Source organism: Podarcis erhardii (genome assembly GCF_964252035.2).
Source record: "Podarcis erhardii genome assembly, chromosome: 8".
NCBI classification, from domain to species: Eukaryota; Metazoa; Chordata; class Lepidosauria; order Squamata; family Lacertidae; genus Podarcis; species Podarcis erhardii.
This window is the reverse complement of record NC_138499.1, coordinates 81,922,072-81,944,179: the sequence shown is the minus strand read 5'-3', so window position 1 is coordinate 81,944,179 and position 22,108 is coordinate 81,922,072. Positions and strand designations below refer to the sequence as shown.

At 43.7% G+C, this 22,108-nt stretch overlaps 1 protein-coding gene across 5 annotated transcripts in view; it reads right to left on the bottom strand.

Annotated features, from left to right (window-relative positions):
* CTNNAL1 (catenin alpha like 1) overlaps positions 1 to 22,108 on the bottom strand; it is a 79,099-nt gene that overhangs the window by 33,565 nt on the left and 23,426 nt on the right. For all 5 annotated transcript variants that reach the window (XM_081872685.1, XM_081872686.1, XM_081872682.1 and 2 more), the window contains 3 exons: positions 6,125 to 6,314; positions 3,743 to 3,930; positions 3,053 to 3,172 (listed from right to left, as the gene is read on the bottom strand). In XM_081872685.1, coding sequence (XP_081728811.1) covers positions 3,053 to 3,172; positions 3,743 to 3,930; positions 6,125 to 6,206 — 390 coding nt within the window. In that variant the 5' untranslated portion in view covers positions 6,207 to 6,314. The remainder of the gene's footprint in view (positions 1 to 3,052; positions 3,173 to 3,742; positions 3,931 to 6,124; positions 6,315 to 22,108) is intronic.

Below are 22,108 nucleotides of genomic sequence, written 5' to 3'. Positions count from 1 at the left end.
GGCTGAACTCTATTATCTGTTTGCAGGCTTCAGATATATCTACACTACCAACCTACACAGTTTTTTAGTACAGATTAACTGTTGTGGCTCTCCAGCCCAGCACCCTGAGAACTGTAGTTTGATGAAGCCTTAATCCTGTATTACAGAACCCCAGCCCTCTCCCAGAACTAGTTTCCTAGTTCTGTGGAGAGAGGATAACTGTTAGACCAGCTTAACTCTGTAAATTAACTCATCTGAGATAGATCGCATATCTCTGACACCTGAAAGCATTTGATAGATTAAGGTAATACAGTGGTACTTTGGGTTACATATGCTTCAGGTTACAGACTCCGCCAACCCAGAAATAGTACCTCAGGTTAAGAACTTTGCTTCAGGATGAGAACAGAAATCGTGCTCCGGCGATGCGGCAGCAGCGGGGGGGGGGGGGCCATTAGCTAAAGTGGTGCTTCAGGTTAAGAACAGTTTCAGGTTAAGAACGGACCTCTGGAACGAATTAAGTACTTAACCTGAGGTACCACTGTACTTGAAACGTCCTCCTATAATACGATAGACTCTACTGATAAATAAAATCCAAACGACTCATAATGTAAAATGTGCTGTAATAAGGCAAACATGTTACTGACACCTTTGGACTTCTGGGTCTTCAATGTTTTAAGATTTACTGACTGATGCAGTTCAACTGTCTTGTCTTTGAAGCTGTATCAGTTTGAGCATGTGTGCCTTTGCCATATAAATCTCCAAGCTACCATGAAATGCGCAATCTCCGTTGAATCATAAATGTTCTTTCACGCAGGAAATATATAAAACATCACATATTTGTCTGCCTTGTTTTGCATTCCATGGGATCTCTCCGGAAACAACCACAGCCACATGACCCTGTTTAAGCAAGGCTGCGGGGGTGGGGTGGAGGCAACCTTCTGGTTTTGCCTCAGGTGGCAAAAACAAGATGGGCTGCCCTTGACCTAAAGGAAGGAGCAAGTGTTTTGCAGAAAATGGGGCAAGGAAAAGACACAAGAAGGGGGAAATCATACAGAAGGGACTGAACAAAATCCACAAACCTTGGAGTCAGGAGAAGCTATATGCTGTGGGGTTTGAGGGTAGGGAATAAGAGTACAGTGGTACCTCAGGTTAAGTACTTAATTCGTTCTGGAGGACTGTTCTTAACCTGAAACTGTTCTTAACCTGAAGCACCACTTTAGCTAATGGGGTCTCCCGCTGCTGCTGCGCCGCTGGAGCACGATTTCTGTTCTCATCCTGAAGCAAAGTTCTTAACCTGAAGCACTATTTCTGGGTTAGCGGAGTCTGTAACCTGAAGCGTATGTAACCCGAGATACAACTGTACTAAGTGATCAAGAGGCGGGGAGGTTGAAGGAAATGGCTGCTAGGCAGACACCGTGATATAGGAATCCTGCCAAGTTGCGGCTTCCACTGTTTATTGTGAACTAGCAATCCACGTGGGATCTATTACCAGTAATCAAAGACAAATATGGCATCCAGATAATGGAAACAAACCCACATGGGTCTTTGATTATGTAAAGTCACCCTCCGTAATTGGAGCACAAATAGTTTGATTTCCTTATTAAGGTCGCCTAGAGTACGCTGGAGCTGTTTTCATTCATGTCTATTTGAACTGGGCGATTCACATCTCTCGTTCCATTTCAAGGCTCGTTCGCCAGCTTGTCTCATTCTAAAGAAGTCCACTTCATAGACAGATATCCCTTGCCAAAAATGGTTGTAGGAATGTATGAACCCCCTTGCTAGATCATATCAAAGGTCCATCCAGGCCATATCCTGTTTCTAAAAATATCAAGCCAGATGCCTCTAGGATATACGCATGCAGGACACGGAAGCAGAAACTACCTTCCCCAACTATTTGTCTCGGCCACCTGCCATTCAGAGGTATACTGCCTATGAACCTGACAGTTCCATTTAGCAGGCTTCCCCAACATGGGGCCCACCAAATATTTTGAACTGCAACTCCCATCAGCCCAGGATGGAGGGCACAAGTTGTGAAGGCTGCATTTAGCTCTCAGCCAAGGACAGCCAAATGAAATCTCAATGTTCCTAAAGAGCTTTATGCCTTAAGATACCCAATAAGTTGTCCATCTGTGCAAAGTAGCCTACACTGCGGCAGCTAGACTGGTGACTTGGGGCGGCCGCCAAGACCACATAACACCGGTCTTGAAAGACCTACATTGGCTCCCAGTACGTTTCTGAGCACAATTCAAAGTGTAGGTGTTGACCTTTAAAAGCCCTAAATGGCCTCGGCCCAGTATACTTGAAGGAGCGTCTCCACCCCCATCGTTCTATCCAGCGCCGAGGGCCTTCTGTCGGTTCCCTCATTGCGAGAAGTAAAGCTACAGGGAACCAGGCAGAGGGCCTTCTCGGTAGAGATAAACAACTACCTAACATCTAGAAGACATCTGATGGCAGCCCTGTTCAGGGAAGTTTTTAATCTGTGACATTTTAATGTATTTTTAATCTTTGTTGGAAGCCGCCCAGAGTGGCTGGGGAAACTCAGGCAGATGGGCGGGGAACAAATAATAAATTATTATTATTACATTCAATGGCCGTGTTCAGATGATGAACTCTTCGCTTAGTAAGCTAAGGTATGGATGAACTACCTGCACCTGCACACTGCTGCTTCGCTCCTCCCTTCAGGCGAGCGGGAAAGCAAGCCAAGAAGCTGCAGCCAACTATAGCTTCTCATTACATCTGGCCCAGCAAACTATGGTTAATGGCTATCGGGCATGCTGGCAGCTTGGACCTAACAGGAAGCCATGGTTGACTGCAGCTTCCTGGCTTGTTGTCCCTCCTGCATAAAGGGAGCAGTGAAACAGCTATGTGTAGGTACATAAAGCTCATATGCTGAGAAATGGATATTCAAATACAGCCACTAAATAGCAAGTGAGAGTTTTTAATGTGGCAGAACAGATGACTGTTCCTCTCCTATGGAAGCAGGCAGGGGAAAAACGCAGTACTTTGCTTAAATATACTTCATTTATTTACTTTTTTTAAAGCACAGGGCAGCAGGATTTCTCGCAATACTTACGTTTTGCCGGTCTCCAGTTAGATGGGCAAACTCCACCATTTCATTTCCAAACTGACTGAATATTTGCACAAATTCCTGAAAACTACTCACTCTCTCTAGCTGTTCCATTGTTACAAGGACCTACCAAAGAAATTTAATAAAGCTATCAATGACATACCTATAATATCACTGGTAAAGAAAAAGAAAAATCTCTGGAACATTTAGTTTTGCATTTTAGATGCAAGAATTCTTTTCTTACGTTATTTGGCCACCCAACTCAAGTCAGTTATTCCTATTGCAAGTCCCTTTTCACTTTTTTATTCCAAAATGTAGCTCAACTCCCAACCTATCTGGTCATTCATGTTCATTTATTCCCATTGTAGCACCAAGAAATCCAATTCTGTGGTTTGCTGTGTAGCAGTTACATATTAAAGGGGGGGTATTAATGCTCAAAAACAGCTAATACATAATTGATACAATCTAGTCTGAGTTAAATACAGGCATATAGTGCACTTTGCTGACACACAAGGAATGGAACCCCTGTGCAAAACGATCACCGTCTGTACATCTGGGTCCAATTTATTTAACTAGCTCCCATTGAAATCAACTGCATTTTAAAGAATGCTATCAGTCCTATACAAAGCCTCATTCTCACTCAACTCGTTCAGTCACGCAAGCATGAAGTGCCCATATTCAGAAAACCTTGAATACCTTGTTTCTAGAAGTTATAATTTGCTTAATAACTATTCTGTCGGCCAACACCAACACTTTAGTCACTGAAGAAAGCAACAGTCTTGCAGCCTTTACCACTCCTGTTTTGTCTGTGAAAATTGTTATCTGGCCATCAGATTCTGGATGGTCCATGGTAGCTACATCTGTAAGCTGTGCTATCGTCTCACCTATAAATTAAGCAAAGTACAGCAATTAAAACAGATTCAGATCGATTTTGAGTACAGTCGTAGCTTGGAAGTCGAATGGAATCCATTCCGGAAGTCCGTTCAACTTCCAAAGTGTTTTACTTCCAAAGCGCAGCTTCTGATTGGCTGCAGGAAGCTCCTGCAGCCAATTGGAAGTCGTGGAAAGCCTGCCGGACATTCGGCTTCCAAAAGAACGTTTGAAAACTAGAACAGTCACTTCTGCGTTTTGATCATTCAGGAACCAAAACATTCAGGAACTAGGCTGTTCGAAAACCAAGGTACGGCTGTATTGAGGAGTGTACGCCATCTTAAATCAACAGCGCTAAAGGTCTAGGGACAAATAACTGCCGAAGGAAATGCAAATCTTCTCATCCCCTATTATTCCCAGCCCACTCCCAAATCACTCTAATGCTCGAATGATGATAATTAAGCTATCACAGAGAGCCCCCCCTGAAATCTGTCTTTGTATTCCTATTCAGATACCGCAGTATAGTCTCACAGACTGTACAACCCATTGTTTTCCAGAAGCACATATTCACAATGCCTGTTTGGACGGGGGGCAGGGGATCTGTGTGAAAAGCAAGGGGTTTAAAAGGTGAAACAAACGGCGACATTTTTTTCTTTTCTCGTTCTCCACACTTATACTAGGGGATAGATGAATCCTCTTAAATCATTGGAAGTGTTCTTAGTTTTTGCTTCCACAATGCAAGCATGTATATTGGGAGACCGGATATTTCTCTGTTTTCTAATCCAACCCATCATTCATTTTCATCTTTCATCATGATGAAGACTAGGTTTTCTGCCTCCCACAGTTGGTATTTTATTACTTGCTTCTCTCTTTTCAATTTTTTGACAGTACTGTCAGGTACCAACTCTACTTCTAACACCACTTTTACAATATCTTCAGTCCCAAGTGCCTGTTTGTTAAATAAATAAGTAAGTAAGTAAGTAAGTAAGTAAGTAAGTAAGTAAGTAAGTAAATAAATATTCTTACGAGCTGAACTAGTTGTTTCCCAGTTTCCATCAATTCTATTTTAAAACTCTGGAACTGAGCAGCTAGTTCTTTTGCAAAGTTTCATTCTGCATCAGTTTGAAAATCCCTGGGAAGGGATGTTTGGAAGAATAAGGGGCCGTTCTGTTTTCATTATTGATGAAGTGAGGCTCAATAATGCCTCCTTCTTTTTCTATTGTTTTAAAGTATAAAACTAGGGTTTCCTCCATTATTTTCTCAGGTCCTGGAAGCATGCCAGGCAAAAGCTTTTCTCTATAACCTATTACTATTCTCTATTACTTCGCCTTGTAATCTGTGGGCTTTTAGAAGTGGGCAGGATGTTTTAAATGTATTTCTTTTTCCTCTTGGTTTTAATTGATCTACGTGGAGCTTTCTTTTTGTCTGCTTATTTGTTTGGTTGTAAGTTGCTTTGGGTTGCCCTGGGCAAGATCAAGTGACTAATCAATTCAAAATCATCATCATCATCATCATCATCATCATCATCATCACAAAATGTTCAATTTCTATCTTTTTAATCATCAGAAGGGGTGTTTATTGCAAGGCTGTTTTGTGAGCAGAGGTCTCAAGTGATCATTCTATAGCCACGCCCCGAGGCAAGATTTTTTTTGGGGGGTGGGTGGGTTGTTGGCAAACTTTTTTATTCTCTAGTGCTTCACTCTCTGACTGGCCACCTTTCTACATCATCATTTAGAGAGTACAAAATGCAGTCACCCCTAATTTAGGTGCCTAGACACCTGGGACTTCCTTCCAGAAGCCGCAGAGGATTCTCCAATGAGCCAACACAATCATTACCACAGTTTCTATTTTACATAATCACGTAAGGATTATCCCTGAGGAGCTGGGTCATTCCACAATTTCTCCAGGTTAATGCTTCACTTTACCCAACTGGCTATATGCCAGTAATCAACAGAAGGAGTTAGTACAATTTCAGCAAAAAAGTAGACATCCTAGCTAGAAGAAATCCCAGTAGGGAGATATGAGCACTGCTCCAAATACTAAAAAGATTATAAATTGCAACTCTTCCTTGCCGGCCAAATCAACACCCAATGGCTTTAATCACCACCTCTCAAGCTATCTTTAGCAGCTGGAAGAAAGAAGCATTTTCTGGGGTTCTCAGAGCAGAGATGATGGCATGCCTCTAATGCTCTAAAAATACCCATTTACCTGCTTGCTTTGCCTCAGTGCAAGCAACCTTCATTTCCTCTTTCAACTCTTGGTTTTCATTGGCTATAGCTTTGCCGACCATGACAAATCTCCCAACAGCCAGTTTTACGGCTTGGCCCACTTGCTGAACCGCTCTCAAAGTCTTGTCTGACTTCTTTGGCTTATCCTTATGGTTAATGAGGGTGGTTATCTGAAAGCAAAAACATTTATCAGTTAAAATTACACATTAAACAGTGTGTCGGCATGTATTGAGAAGCTCAACTCAAAACAATAATAGACAGTGGGGGGAAAGACTATATTTACCTGAGAGATATTTATTTTCTAGGACGTACCCTAGCTGTGTGACTGTGATGTTTTAAACTGTTTTTAAATACAGTCATACCTTGGGTTGAATGTGCTTTGGGATGAGCACGTTCGAGTTGCTCTCCGCGGCAACCCGGAAGTAATGGAGCACGTTACTTCTGGGTTTCGCTGCTCGCGCATGCGCAGACGCTCAAAATGACATCACGCGCTTGCGCAGAAGCGGCGAAAAGCGACACGCATGTGCGCAGACATGCTGTCACTGGTTACATTTGCTTTTATATGTGAACGGGGCTCCGGAACGGATCCCGTTCGCATCTTAGAGGTACCACTGTATTGTATTGTTAAAATCACTGCAACCCACCCTAGGATGTTACATGTGAACGGTGGTTAAGTAATCAAATTAATCATCATCATTTGATGAAGTAAGGTTTTAGACCATGCCACAACAAATGTTTTAGGAACTTAGAAAGTGGCCTTATACTGACTGGCAGCAGGTTGGCTTAGCATCACCAGGGGCGCATCTAAGGGTTGTTTAGATTGGCTCCCGCCAAGTGCGCAAGAAGCACAGTAGCACTCAAGAATCGCGAAGGAAGACAAGAGAGAGCCAGCAACTACCAAGGGTACAAGGAACAGGTGCATTTGCTGATACAGCTCCATGCCAAGGGTGCCTAGGTGTGCCTCTAGAACACAAGTAATATAATTCATGATGTTGATGGTCCATATGGAGGCCCAATTCAGATTATGTCTCCTCACCCCCCCCCAAAAAAAAATCAGGCATACACGAACACAGTTTTCACGACTTAGACTTGATGTTTTACATTAGGTGTATGTCGGAGGGAGAACATACACTTATTCCTCATTGTGAAGGGAGTCATTGGCTCAGGAAATGTATGAACTGGGCCTAACATAGCTATTCTTCCAGAATGTACACGATGTGTCTTTCAAGCACAGGAAGTCTTCAACCTACGCAGAGGTTACTTTCACACCTAAATTGTGTATGGTCAAAACACATTGGGTGCAACAGCGAGTGGGATTGCCAAAGTCTTTTCTTCCGAGTGCCCGCTTCCCTTTCTGCCTCCCATTCAAATTTAATTTTTTTTTGCCAAGTGTGTAAAGCTAAATGACCACAAGTTAAATGTGCGTGAGCTCACTGTGCCACAATTAAAGCAATTCAGTGGCTTTTTACACCTGAAAACTAAGGGCTAATTCATGTGTCAACCACTTTCCCCTATTAAAATAATGTGTAAACGTTTTGTGTGCAAGTGACACAAACTCTGGGGAGTCGTAGGCAATCGTGGCTTCCCCAGGCAGTGAAAAAGAGGGCTGCACAACTCTTGTATGCTACAGTCTGCATGTAGGTATCACACAATTTCCTAGACAGAAAGCACTTGCATGAGCTACACTCCTGGGATTAAAACTACAGTATAACTGGAACCCTTCTAACACTATATTTTAGCTTAATGCAACAAGAATAACACCTGACCTCTGTTTATATTTGCACCCATGGGTTACGTTTATTACCTAAAAGCTAAAATAACTTTATCTGTCAGAAACCAACAGTATATAAAAGCATAAGCAAAGCATTTATGGGTGCAAACCAAATAAAGTTCACACAATTCCAGATGAATATTCATCTGGAATTAACGGTTTCTAATAATCTCTATCTCAATGTTTCAGTGTCATTTTTTTGTTTTGTTTCCAGTAGCTTATTTGTTACGCATCCTATCGTTAATGGGCGAGTTTTTTCCTAAATAAATCTCCTCTTTCTTTGGCAGGAGACAACAGAGTGGTAGAACCTCGTATGTTTACGTGATCAGCTATCCTTGGATAACCACTAGTCTTCTGAAGCTCACATCAACCTCAGGCTACTTCACATTCATAAGGTAAAGGTAAAGGTACCCTTGACCGTTAGGTCCAGTCGCGGACGACTCTGGGGTTGCGGCGCTCATCTCACTCTATAGGCCGAGGGAGCCGGCGTTTGTCTGCAGACAGCTTCCGGGTCATGTGGTCAGCATGACTAAGCCGCTTCTGGTGAACCAGAGCAGCACATGGAAACGCAGTTTACCTTCCCGCCAGAGCAGTACCTATTTATCTACTTGCACTTTGACGTGCTTTTGAACTGCTAGGTTGGCAGCAGCTGGGACCAAGCAACCGGAGCTCACTCCGTTGCGGGGATTTGAACTGCCTACCTTCTGATTGGCAAGCCCTAGTCTCTGTGGTTTAAACCACAGCGCCATCTGCGTCCCTTCACATTCATACGTATCATCATGTAAAGCAGGGATTTCTGGCTCTCTAGAAATTGCAGGACCCCCCCCCCATTAGGTTCAGCCAGCATGGCCAAGGGTCAAGGAAGATAGGAATGCAACTGTATAAAATAGAGTGTGCTCTGAAACGATGGAATTTGCTCTCTCAAGAGGCATTGGCGGCCAACAACTTCAATGTCTTTGAAAGAGGATTAGGCAAATTCATGGAGGACAAGGCTGCTATCCCCAGAGGGATATTTTCTTTCTCCACTCTTCTTATGTTCTCTAGGCACACAGTACAGAGGCAATTCAGTCAAATGGGTCAGGTTGAAGCAAAGCAGGATTCTGCTAAATTTCCTTGAAGGAAGAGCAGGTATAAGATTGGCAATCTTATTGATTGATCCATTAGGCCTAGTTTCTTACTGAGGTGGAAAACTTGTGTCTGGGCTGTTCCGTTTCAGGCTGCGCATGGCGATTAACATGACTAAATGCTCCTCCGTACAAAAACACACCTCACTGCATGCCATGTAGAAAACGAGTTTGTCAGAGACAGAATACGGTGGAACCATTGGCCCCAGTGTTCTGTCCGGTGTAGGGATTTACTCATTTCTAATTGGAAGTCCTTCAAACATATGAGCCCCCATACACAATCTGAAGTGATACACCGGTCTGCGATCTCAGTAAAATGTTTGTTTGACTCCCCACTCCTGAATACGTTATGTAAACAGATTAACAATCTTTTTTTAAAAAAAAACAACAGCAGCAACGCCACACCTCTGAACCTTGTTCGGACAAGAGATTGCATGTTTCCTTCTGCATCAACTAAATCTAGCCTTAAGATGTGATCCTAGAGCAGCAGTCAACAAAAGAAACAAGGGTACGTTTGCTTGCACTGAATGGCAAGTAAATGTGTTTCTATTTGGTACTTTCTATTTTGGTACTCCATTTGGCTTACTGGTGGCCAATTGCTTCTTAAAAATGGGTTTGCATGTTGTGCCCTCCCCCTCTCCTCCATTCATGAGGTGACTTGAAAGGATGACAGGCCATGGACTAGTATCTCACCAGTCTCCCAAGTTCTTCCTCAATTCTTGTTTAACTCTTCAGCAAGAAATGAGCAGGTGTGTGTTCCCAATGCTTCTCTTTATTCATTTATTTTCTCTTCTGTGTTCATTTTTCCTCATTCAGACCACGATGCCTAAAACTGCCAAATTGCAGGAGATGGCGATAAGAACCGAAAAATAAATACTAGATCTGGCTCCATCTGGTCCAACATTCCTGTCTCCAAACAGAGACCAAGCAGTCCTGTCTTGCCTCCATCATCTGGGAATTAGATGTGTACTACCTCTGAATACGAGATCTACCTTTAAGCTTACTTGGCTGAAGCCTGCTGGCAAACCTATCCAAACCAATAATAATAATAATAATAATAATAATAATAATAGCATAGCAGTTTACATAGACTGTCCTAGAAAAAAACACAACATCTTAATACCCCATGTGCATAATCAAATGCTGAATCCAAGCTTAAAGTGAGTTAAAAAGAAGTAAAAGAACCCCTTAAAAATCACAGGCTTTTGCTTCATCTCAGTTTCATGCCAGGACGTCACATGTAAACAGAATTATGTCAAATTACACCATGTTGGCCTGACATGTTTAGCTTGGAGTATCTTTCAACAGAAAACATTTCACCTAGGATTCCTTACCTACATAAGGAAACCTGCAGTAAGTCCTGAATTCACAACTTCACAAAGCATCTCAGAAGAGGGAAGAAGTTGAAAGGAGAGTAAATGAACAGTAAACATTAGGAATTCAGGGCCCAGGTCATGACATATGGTTCCCTCCAACAGGCAGCTCTACTCCCACTTCCCAATCATGGCAAAAATATTCATTGCCTTGTCAGAAGAATGCAAATCTGAAATGTATATTAATTGTAAATAAGATTTCATTGCAGTGGGGTGCCTTGCAACCAATCGGTTGCTGTGCAAATGAATGCCGCTTTTTACCTTAATGCTGGGGCTTGCATAAATACAGAGACGTATTAAAACTTGCTTACAGAAAAACAGGGGTTGCCAACAGAGCATCATTTTGTCCAGGCATTTTTCCCACTAGTAACTATGGTGCCTAGACTATGGTGCCTAGACAACATCTTAAAAAGTAGAGACATCACCTTGCCAACAAAGGTCCATATAGTAAAAGCTATGGTTTTCCCAGTAGTGATGTATGGAAGTGAAAGCTGGACCATAAAGAAGGCTGATCACCGAATAATTGATGCTTTTGAATTATGGTGCTGGAGGAGACTCTTGAGAGTCCCATGGACTGCAAGAAAATCAAACGTATCCATTCTTAAGGAAATCAGCCCTGAGTGCTCACTGGAAGGACAGATCGTGAAGCTGAGGCTCCAATACTTTGGCCACCTCATGAGAAGAGAAGACTCCCTGGAAAAGACCCTGATGTTGGAAAAGATGGAGGGCACAAGGAGAAGGGGACAACAGAGGATGAGATGGTTGGACAGTGTTCTCGAAGCTACCAGCATGAGTTTGACCAAACTGGGGGAGGCAGTGGAAGACAGGAGTGCCTGGCGTGCTCTGGTCCATGGGGTCATAAAGAGTCGGACACGACTAAACGACTAAACAACAATTGGTCTGTCTCAGGAGAGTGCACCTTTGAGGGGTAAAGTAAATTTTTTGGATAACTGCAGCTCCTGCTGTGGTTGTAGAGACCGATACGGGAGACATGTTTTGTTGCAGCTGGGGCAGAGGAAGGCGTCCAGTTTTGCCGCTGCAGATACACCTTGGCGTTTCTTCCCCCTGTGCTCCTCCCAGCAGTCACTCCTCCCCTGGTCTCTGCGATGGATACACAGCTTGACTGCCTGTCTCCAGGCACCGCAATGGTCTGCAAGGGATTCTCATACAGCAAAGTTGATGTCGCCAGCGCTCATGTCATGTATGCAGACATCTTTGTAACACAGAGTTAGTCTGCCAGCAGGCCTGGTGCCAGAAGCCTGCTTTCCCTTGGGGATCCTGCCATCTTCCATTCTGTGGACATGACCGAGCCAGCAAGACGTCACTGAGACAAGTGTGTGAACATGCTGGGAATGTGGGTTTCGGAGATGTTCCTTCAAAAATCCACAATGAAGAGAGACTGTTTGCTCTTCCTGTTCAGTTCGTGCTTGCTTCTTCTGAGCACATGTCCCCATGTAGTGTGCGCGCCAATGGGCCTTTCTCAAAACTCCAAAGGTGCCCACTGACCAAAAAATAGTTGCCAATCCCTGTAGTAAATGTAGCTGGCTTTAATTCACACACACACAAACGCTGGTTGAACTTAGGTAAAGGTAAAGGCACCCCTGACCATTAGGTCCAGTCGCGGACAACTCTGGGATTGCGGCGCTCATCTCACTTTACTGGCTGAGGGATCCGGCATACAGCTTCCAGGTCATGTGGCCAGCATGACTAAGCCACTTCTGGCGAACCAGAACAGCGCACAGAAACACCATTTACCTTCCCGCCGGAGTGGTACCTATTTATCTACTTGCACTTCGATGTGCTTTCGAACTGCTAGGTTGGCAGGAGCAGGGACCAAGCAACGGGAGCTCACCCCGTCGCAGGGATTCGAACCGCCGACCTTCTCATCGGCAAGCCCGAGGCTCTGTGGTTGAACTTACACTGAAGTAAATTGTGGGAAGCCTAATTCCTTTCTAGAAATAAGGAAAGAGAGGAGACTGATCTTCAGAGTACAATTCCCGGGCTTTCTCTCCTGTACAAACACTACTAAAATGTATGGAGGCAGCCCAAGAATTCAGTGCTGCTCTGTTCCCATTGATTTCAATGCCGTTGCTTCCCAATGGACTGTGCTCTTGGTTTACTCTTAATGAGAGTAAGTCTCATTGAACTCAATGGGGCCGACCTCTGAGTAAACATGCTGAGGAATGGCACTGCTAATAGGCCAAATGTTGACAAGCGCTGGTGGCTGGTGTTCACATTACAGAAAGAGGAGCAGAGAGAGGAGCAACCAAACATTTATGACATTGTACGGCAGAGTGGACATGGGGATACAGAACTGTGTGTCCTTCCGTCACCACAGGAAGCATGAAACCATAAACATGAACTGAAGGCTTTCAGAAATCCAGGAAGGTGTCAGATACAACAGCAGCTGCCCCGAGATATCTTGTTCGTGGTAAGGTTTAATGAACCTTTCCAAAATCAACCAAGAATAATTAGGTTGCCTCTCAAGCGTGGGCAAGTCTGTGCAGGCACAAATTAACTTATCTTCACGTTATTCAATACCCCTGCCCCGGATCACAGGGACAAGGAGGAAATTCTCTTTGACAATAAGCCAAAGACCAAAAAAATAAAAATCAAAATCAAAAAATCTACTGAACTTTATGGGTTTTATTTTTAAAAAATAAAAAGCGCTTATTCCTTGCAACAAATATCTAGTTAGGCCATGATAACATTTGTTTCAGGGCAAGTAGGCAAGCTATTAAAATTCGTTACAGACCAATTCAGGGTTGTTGGTTTTTTTGCAATGATCTTTACACCTCCTGCGTCCTGGGCATGATCTTATATAGTTGCAGGCAGCATGGCAGTTTATGGAGTCCAACATTTCTAGGAATGTAAACATCAGGGTTTTTTTTTAAATACTGAAGTTTCTAGTCCTGGAGAATGGTTAGAAGGCAGTTAAACAGGTCTGGCCTTAAGATCTTCCTAGATGGAAGGCAATACCAGGCCACTGCAAGGTCCTTGGAGGGAGAACCGTAATAAACAAAATGTTTGTGACAGTGACAGCACAGCTTATTAATTTTATGTGGCTAAAAAGTAGCGCATTGTTGTGATTCTACCCAGGATACATTTCTGACAGGACTCTTGGACTGCAATCCTATGCCCACTTATCTGTGGAAGTAAAGGTAAAGGACCCCTGGACGGTTAAGTCCAGTCAAAGGCGACTATGGGGTTGCGGCGCTCAACTCACTTTCAGGCCAAGGGAGCCAGCGTTTGTCCACAGACAGCTTTTCAGGTCAAGTGGCCAGCATGACTAAACTGCTTCTGGTGCAGCAGAACACCATGAGGGAAACCAGAGTACACGGAAACGCCATTTACCTTCCTGACACAGTGGTACCTATTTATCTACTTGCACTGGTGTGCTTTCAAACTGCTTAGGTTGGCAGAAGCTGGGACAGAGCAAAGGAAGCTCACCCGGTTGCAGGGATTCGAACTGCTGACCTTCAGATCAGCAAGCCCAAGAGGCTCTGTGGTTTAGACCACAGCCCCACTGAATTAAATGTGACTTACTTCTGAGTCCAGGACTATATAGGATTGCACTGCCAGTGTTGCTCAAGTTGCCCCATCCTGATTTCAAACATTTCACCTCCAGCTCTAAACACTTCAACCCTAATTAGAAGCTCTTCTAATTCTCTTTTGAGATGAATGGAACTTGCTAATCAGTGTTTTTAGTTATCACAACCATTAGCAAGTATTCTGCTGTACGGGAGCATCATTGTACCAGCCAGATGAGAGCACATTCGAGGGGTGACTCTTCAGTTGTTCTGCCGCTGCTCACACAATTAAGAACCGCCAACAGAGCGAAATTAGCACGACTCTGGGAAGCCCAAAGGAAACATTCAAACTGACAAGTGTGTTAAACAGTCTGTTGCCAGCCAAAGCCTTGAGCTGCAGAGCTAATGGGGAAAGACAACGACAAAATTAAACTCAGGAGGCGAGAGGATAATTAGGAGCAGAAACTCCCCCGTCCCCGTCCCCCTGATCCAGCCACTGCAGCACACAACAAAAGACCTTCATCCTAAAAGAAACCCAGAATTATGCATTTTCTTGAAGAGTCCTGGTGCGTCCAAAACATCACAAAGGGAAAACAAAGCAACTGGCTATTTTAAGCTCTGGGATTTACGACCCTATGGGTATCTCCACTGAATGTCCACAGTATAGTTTGTTCACTTTCACCTGCGGTTCAGAGAATCATAGAGTTCGAAGGGAGCACGAGGGTCATTTAGTCCAACCCCCTGCAATGCAGGGATCTTTGGCCCAATGTGGGACTCGAACCCAGAACCCTGAAATTAAGAGTCTCCCACTCTACCGACATGTAAATAAAAGTGTCGTGTTTGTTTGTTTAGATGCCCTCCTGGTAACTGATACTAAATTTCTGCCCTCTTATTCAGCCACTGTGTGTTTGTGCCGTGAGGCAAAAGCCACTTCTCAAAATCACCCAAATCCTTCGAAAATCACCTACTAGCCGAAGTTGAGGAAGCAGAACAATACACTCAAGAGAAAGGGGGTGGAAATGTCTCTTTCACACAGGGCAGGCAGAATAAACCATCTGCTCCACATTCTCACGCCCAGGCCTCCCGCTACTCACCAGGGAATAATAAAGTCAACTTTAAGGTAGTTTACGGAATTAAACCTCACATATGCAGACCACTCATTGCCCCTCCAGGCACTCAGCCAAAATTATGACACAGAAGATAGCTCTTCCCATTTCTGGAACAGCAGACAAGAGCTTATCACATGCGCCCAGGAGGAAATGATACCAAACCAGAATGCCTGCTTTCTGACCAACTGCTAAATAACCCAGCCTTTGCTAGGAACAAAACGTTTTTAAAAGCTGAGAATAGATCAGTGATATCTCTAAATCATGTAATGTCTTCAAAAAGGGGGACTTTCGGAACAACCAGATCTCAGATACTGGTTTACACATGAATTTGCTTTATATCCCTTTTTTTAAAAAATGACAGCAACTGTGTCTAAATCATAACACAGCTGCACATGAAGTGAAGCTAAAACTATTCCAATGACATATTTATTTCAGGGCTGTGACAAAATTTTGTTACGTTCATGCAAAATACAAGGTGAGGGAGAAAAAAAAATTTTTCTTTTATTTTTATAAGGCAAAATATATTTATACATGGACACCTGCTTATAAATGGCATTTATTACTTTATTTATTATGGTACACATGGTCCCCTCTTTTATTCTCGCAATTATTCTCAGATTAGGCTGAGAGTGTGTGATCTGGCAAAGGCAGCCTATTGGAACCTGGTACTGTTCAAATATTTTGGATTACAGCTCCTGTACAATGGGTGTGCTGGGGCTGATGGGAGTTGTAGTTCAAAACATCTGGATGGCAGCAGGTTGGGGGAGGCTGGGCTGAGGTCACCCACAAACATGATGGAGGAGTGGAAATTTAAATCCAGCCAAAGACATACCACACCATACCATAATAGCTCTCCAATCCCTTTGCTCAGCCAGTGCTTCATATCCAATCCAAACATGCAGCCCCAATTCAGGTATTTCCCATTTACAGGCCCCTGTGGGGGGTGTGTGTCAGAACTCCCATAAAATGTACTCAGACTGCATCAGGTTCTGAACAGTTTTTTTTGCAAAATGCAGAGAAACTCCTGGCAGCTGCTCGTGTTTTGCTGCTAATCAAAGGTACTCAGCACTAAGGTAAAAGCTAAAGGACCCCTGGACGGTTAAGTCCAGTCAAAGGCAACTATGGGGTTGTGGCGCTCATCTCGCTATACTGGCCGAGGGAGCCGGCGTTTGTCCACAGACAGCTTTCCGGGTCATGTGGCCAGCTTGACTAAACCGCTTCTGGTGCAACGGGACACTGTGACGGAAACTAGAGAGCACAGAAACACCGTTTACCTTCCCACCGGAGTGGTACCTATTTATCTACTTGCACCGACATGCTTTTGAACTGCTAGGTTGGCAGGAGCAGGGACCGAGCAATGGGAGCTCACCCTGTCGTGGTGATTCGAACTGCCAATCTACCGATCAGCAAGAGGCTCAGTGGTTTAGACCACAGCTCCACCCACTCAACACTATCCTGCAGTTGCACACTATTACATAAAGAAAAGAGTTTCAAAGCTGCAATTCATTACTAATCCTCCAACTGAGGAAACGCCCCCCGCAAATGATTTCACTTTTCCCCACATTTTAATTTGAAAATCACCACTCCATTTAAACAAATAAGCAGCCTGTAAGAGAACAGCTCACACAGTGACATCTTTATAATTATAGCACATGTAAATTTCCGATTTTACGTCTAACAGATCATTTATAGTCTAACATAAATTGCCTCTCTTTCTTTCTCCCTCATGCTTGCGCGCGCACACAGAAGTAAACTTCATACTTTGTCATGATTTAGCCTGAATCTTGGGGGCAGGGCATTCACTTTAATGAATAATGCCCTGAATATATAATGCTGATTTTGAATGCTTCTTTTTTAACCGTATCTTAGTATACTGACCCTTGACATTCTATTACCAAGCGTCTCTTTCCTCATACAGCCTCACACGTCTAGAGTTCTTCAAGTGGTATTAATATTACCAAGAGTTAAATCTGTTACTTAGCTGCATACCTGATAGATTAAGTCTATGTTAAAAATCGAGGAAGTGCTCCGTTAATCTTGCACAGCAAGGGGAACGTCAAGCCACTCAAGATACAGAGCTGTTTGCTGTTACCCAGATTATCAAAAGTGAGAGAAAATGTTTGGGATGAGTTGAAAGATAGAGTAACCTGTGGGAATTGATTTACATTGGCTGCTCATAAACATCATAACACAACTTGGAATTTATCAAATGATCAATGTGTTTGGGTGGTGGACTCATATCCTTTGACTCAAAAACAACAGCAGGATCAATACTTCAGATCTTTCAAGCTTAATTTCAATTAGGGGAGGGGGCTCTGAGGGTGTCAGGGAAGGAAGGCCTCTGTGGGCATTATGTGTCTACAGTGAGAAGTGGAAGTGAGAGCTGGACCATAAAGAAGGCTGATCGCCAAAAAATTTATGCTTTTGAATTATGATGCTGGAGGAGACCCTTGAGAGTCCCATGGACTGCAAGAAGATCAAACCTATCCATTCTGAAGGAAATCAGCCCTGAGTGCTCACTGGAAGGACAGATCCTGAAGCTGAGGCTCCAATACTTTGGCCACCTCATGAGAAGAGAAGACTCCCTGGAAAAGACCCTGATGTTGGGAAAGATGAAGGTCACAAGAAGAAGGGGACGACAGAGGACGAGATGGTTGGACAGTGTTCTCGAAGCTACAAACATGAGTCTGACCAAACTGTGGGACGCAGTGGAAGACAGGAGTGCTTGGCGTGCTCTGGTCCATGGGGTCATGAAGAGTCGGACACGACTAAACAACTAAACAACAACAAGAAGACACCAAGCTGGCAACCCCTAGAATATGTGCAATATCTTCTTATTTCTTCTTTGGCGATCACTAGTAGCCAAGTAAGGTTGTCTTCCATAAACATGGTTTTAAAAGTGAGTCCGTAAGTGACTGTGGAGGCCAATTCTGGATCCACACCTACTTCCACAGTGGGAACATAGCTTTCTGGGTGGGAGTTAATCAAGGTGAGGGTTTGCCAAGCGTGCCTTCCTCTTAGCGCATGTCTCCCTTTCGTCCTGAGTTCAAGCGTCTTCAAAACCCATGACACCTTTGGTAAAGGCTCTTCTCTAATCACTCACAGGCCAGTGTTTCCCAGTTGTCGGTCTTTATACTACATTTTTAAAGATTTGCCTTGAGAGGGTCTTTGAACCTCTTTTGTTGACCACCAGCATTACGCTTTCCATTTTTAAGTTTGGAATAGTGTAGTTGCTCTGGAAGACGATAATCAGGCATTCGCACAACATGACCAGTCCAACAAATGGGTTGATGTTGAAGAATCATTGCTTCGACACTGGTGATCTTTGCTTCTAGAACATCCCCTAGTCAAACAGGCACAAAGCACCGTTAAGACCCTACCTGCCCGTGGACTGTCTTGCCAGAGTGGTGCATGCTCTAGTTATCTCCCGCTTGGACTACTGCAATGCGCTCTACGTGGGGCTACCTTTGAAGGTGACCCGGAAACGGCAATTAATCCAGAATGCGGCGGCTAGACTGGTGTCTGGGAGTAGCCGCTGGGACCACATAACACCGGTTCTGAGAGATCTGCATTGGCTCCCAGTACGTTTCCAAGCACAATTCAAAGTGTTGGTGCTGACCTTTAAAGCCCTAAACAGCCTCGGTCCTGTATACCTGAAGGAGCGTCTCCACCCCCATCGTTCAGCCCGGACACTGAGATCCAGCGCCGAGGGCCTTATGGTGGTTCCCTCATTGTGAGAAGTAAGGTTACAGGGAACCAGACAGAGGGCCTTCTCGGTAGTGGCGCCCACCCTGTGGAACACCCTCACTTCAGATGTGAAGGAAATAAGCGGCTATCCTATCTTTAAAAGACATGTGAAGGGATGTTTTTAATATTTAACGCTGTATTGTTTTTAACACTTGATTGGGAGCCGCCCAGAGTGGCTGGGGAAACTCAGCCAGATGGGCGGGATATAAATAATAAATTATTATTATTATTATTAGTATTATTATTATATATTCCTTACTGAGAGCTAGGGAATGCACACTCCTCATCTGCTTTCAAACTTCAGTTTACACCATCACTATCAGCTGTGAGAAGCAGCCTGCTTTTCTGTATCCAGTTTGGCTGTGTCTCCAGGTGGCCTTGTTCTGCAGACCTCCTTTCTCCCCCCCCCCCCGCCCCCGCTTTGCAAGAAGCACGCTGCCAGCATTTAATCTCATGACCTGTTGTGTTTCTGTAGTAGCTTTGTTTTACCGAACTCATGATTAATGCTACTACTGGTTCATCTAATAACCCCATTCAGACAAAAGAATGATTCAGGTATGGTTCTTTAACAATAAAGCAATTATTGCTAAGTCCACTTGCTAAATTCCTCTACTGTATCATACCAGGAAAAAAGAAACCTCAACAAAACCTGTACCTACCTGACAAGGCAACCTCCCCTCCCGGATCCCAGTAAAATCTCCTGTTTCTCCTACATTCCTCTTGCTCTTTACAGATGCAGAGGGTGGGACAATGCATAGTCCGGTGACTTCTGTTTCAGTGTATCTGAAGAAGTGTGCATGCACACGAAAGCTCATACCTAGAACTAACTCAGTTGGTCTTTAAGGTGCTACTGGAAGGAATTTTTTTATTTTGTTTTGACCATGGCAGACCAACACGGCTACCTATCTGTACCTAGAAAGGGTAACTGATACTTTGGAATGCTCATTGTAAACTACCCCCAGGGACAGGGAATGTTTCTCCATCAACAACAAGAGGATTCCTGTGGTTGCAATAAGGTAGGAACCTAAGGTGAACAGAAGCTTCACACCTTTGAAGAATGCTTTCTTTTCCGGGGGATAAAACCCCCTCCTAGGCAATTGCAGCTGCAAGGCTCAACTGCAAACAACTTCCACACGGAAGGAAGGAACATGGGAGCTTTTATTTCACCGCATTTATAATAATAATAATAATAATAATAATAATAATAATAATAATAATAATAAATAATAATTTATTATTTATACCCCGCCCATCTGGCTGGGCCTCCCCAGCCACTCTGGGCGGCTTCCATAGAAAGCAAAAATACAATAAAATATCACACGTTAAAAACTTCCCTGAACAGGGCTGCCTTAAGATGTCTTCTGAATGTCAGGTAGTTGTTTATCGCTTTGACATCTGCTGGAAGTGCGTTCCGCTTCAAACCTACCTCTCCTGCAAGAAGCCCAAGGTTATACAATGGTACCTCGGGTTACATACGCTTCAGGTTACAGGCTCCGCTAACCCAGAAATATCACCTCGGGTTAAGAACTTTTGTTTCAGGATGAGAACAGAAATCGCGCGGCGGCGGCGGCGAGCAGCAGCAGGAGGGCCCCATTAGCTAAAGTGGTGCTTCAGGTTAAGAACAGTTTCAGGTTAAGAACAGACCTCCAGAACGAATTAAGTTCTTAACCCTAGGTACCACTGTACATGGCTTTCCCCCCTCTTATCCTAACAACAACCTTGTGGTACTGGGAGTTAGTGACTGCTTCAGGTCTAAGTAGGGATTTGAACCCTGAACTCCTAGTCAGGGGTCGGCAAGGTTTACCTCGCCTGGGCCGGTTCACTCCAGCGGAGATCCTTCTGTGGGCCAGATCGCATGTGCGCATGAGAACGCGCAGCCGCAATTTCTGGCATCTGCGCAGACATGATTTCCGGGATCTGAGCATGCACAGACGCGATTTCCAGCACCGTGGAAGTGAGTTCTCGCGCTGCGCCAGTTTAGCGCAGAATGCAGGGACTCGCCAAGCGGGCGGCTCGGGGGCCGGTTAAACGACCCCCATGGGCCGCTTGTGGCCCATGGGCCTTAGGTTGCCTACCCCTGTCCAAGATCCTAATCCAACACTCAGCCATATTATGCCAAATACCAGATATGATAACAATTGTCATGGTGATAGCTGGAATATCCAAGGGCACGTGTACTCCGTCTTTAGTATATACGGAAAAGAGGGGTGCAGTATTTGTATGGTTGGTTCAAACACTGACAACCCCAGGAATGCAATGGGGCGTGCCTCCGCATAAGTCCACATTCACCACCACACATAGGAAATAAAATGTGACATAAGCATATGCGCAGTTCTGCATTTTGCCTAATTTCCACATACCTTCCACCTCCTGAAAGGGGAGGAGGGAAAGTTAAAATCAAACGAATCAGAAATCATCTGCCTCTATATATCTCGGGTCACATTTAACTTCCTATACATGGTGGGAATACATGATTCTGAGTCCCAGTGATGTGGGGTTGTTTTTTGTTTTTGTTTTTTTTTGAAATGTTTAAATCTTAACATTTCTGAATACCCTATATAACTGTGATCCAGTACAGCATGTTTTTGTTGTAATGCATGTAGTAAGTAAATATGCAAAAGTACAGTGTAATGAGGTACAGTATATGGATCTCAAAAGTTCTTCAACCTATCAAAAGTAGTTAAACTGAAATAGCTGATTATAGGGAGGAAATTCATAAAGTGCACTTAGTATAGTTTAATTCAATGCTTTACTTGAAAATTATTACTTGGAAGTTATTATTTGAATATATTCAAACAAATTCAATTCTTTGCTTGGAATTTTTTTTTTTATTGGAATATTTATATCCAAGAATATCCAAATGCATGACAGCTCAATAGCATATACTTCCTTTGCAATGTTTAAATTTGGGGGTGGGTGAATAACATTAAGGGGCTGAAAGCTATTAACGTAGTAATTTTAGCATACCCAAAGAGCTATGCGTAATTGCTTCCTAGGGATAGTGACCTGAAACCAGTTAAAGTACAACTTTGAAATGGCCCAATCTTACTGGTAATGTATCCAATTATATTCCAATAAACGTTGTGAAACAATGCAGTTTTAGAAATGAGATTTTTCTTTCCACTGAAAAATACATTAGTGGAAATGTTTGCAGCTAGCATATCTGACCTTTCAACCTCTCTTGCCCAAGCTGGTAGATGCCTTGAAAAATCAGCACTGTAGCCCTGATTTTGATTATAGCTTGTAAAAAATAATCACCACAGCAAAGGAATAAAGTCGTGTTAATGTACCCATGGCAGCTGATATTGCC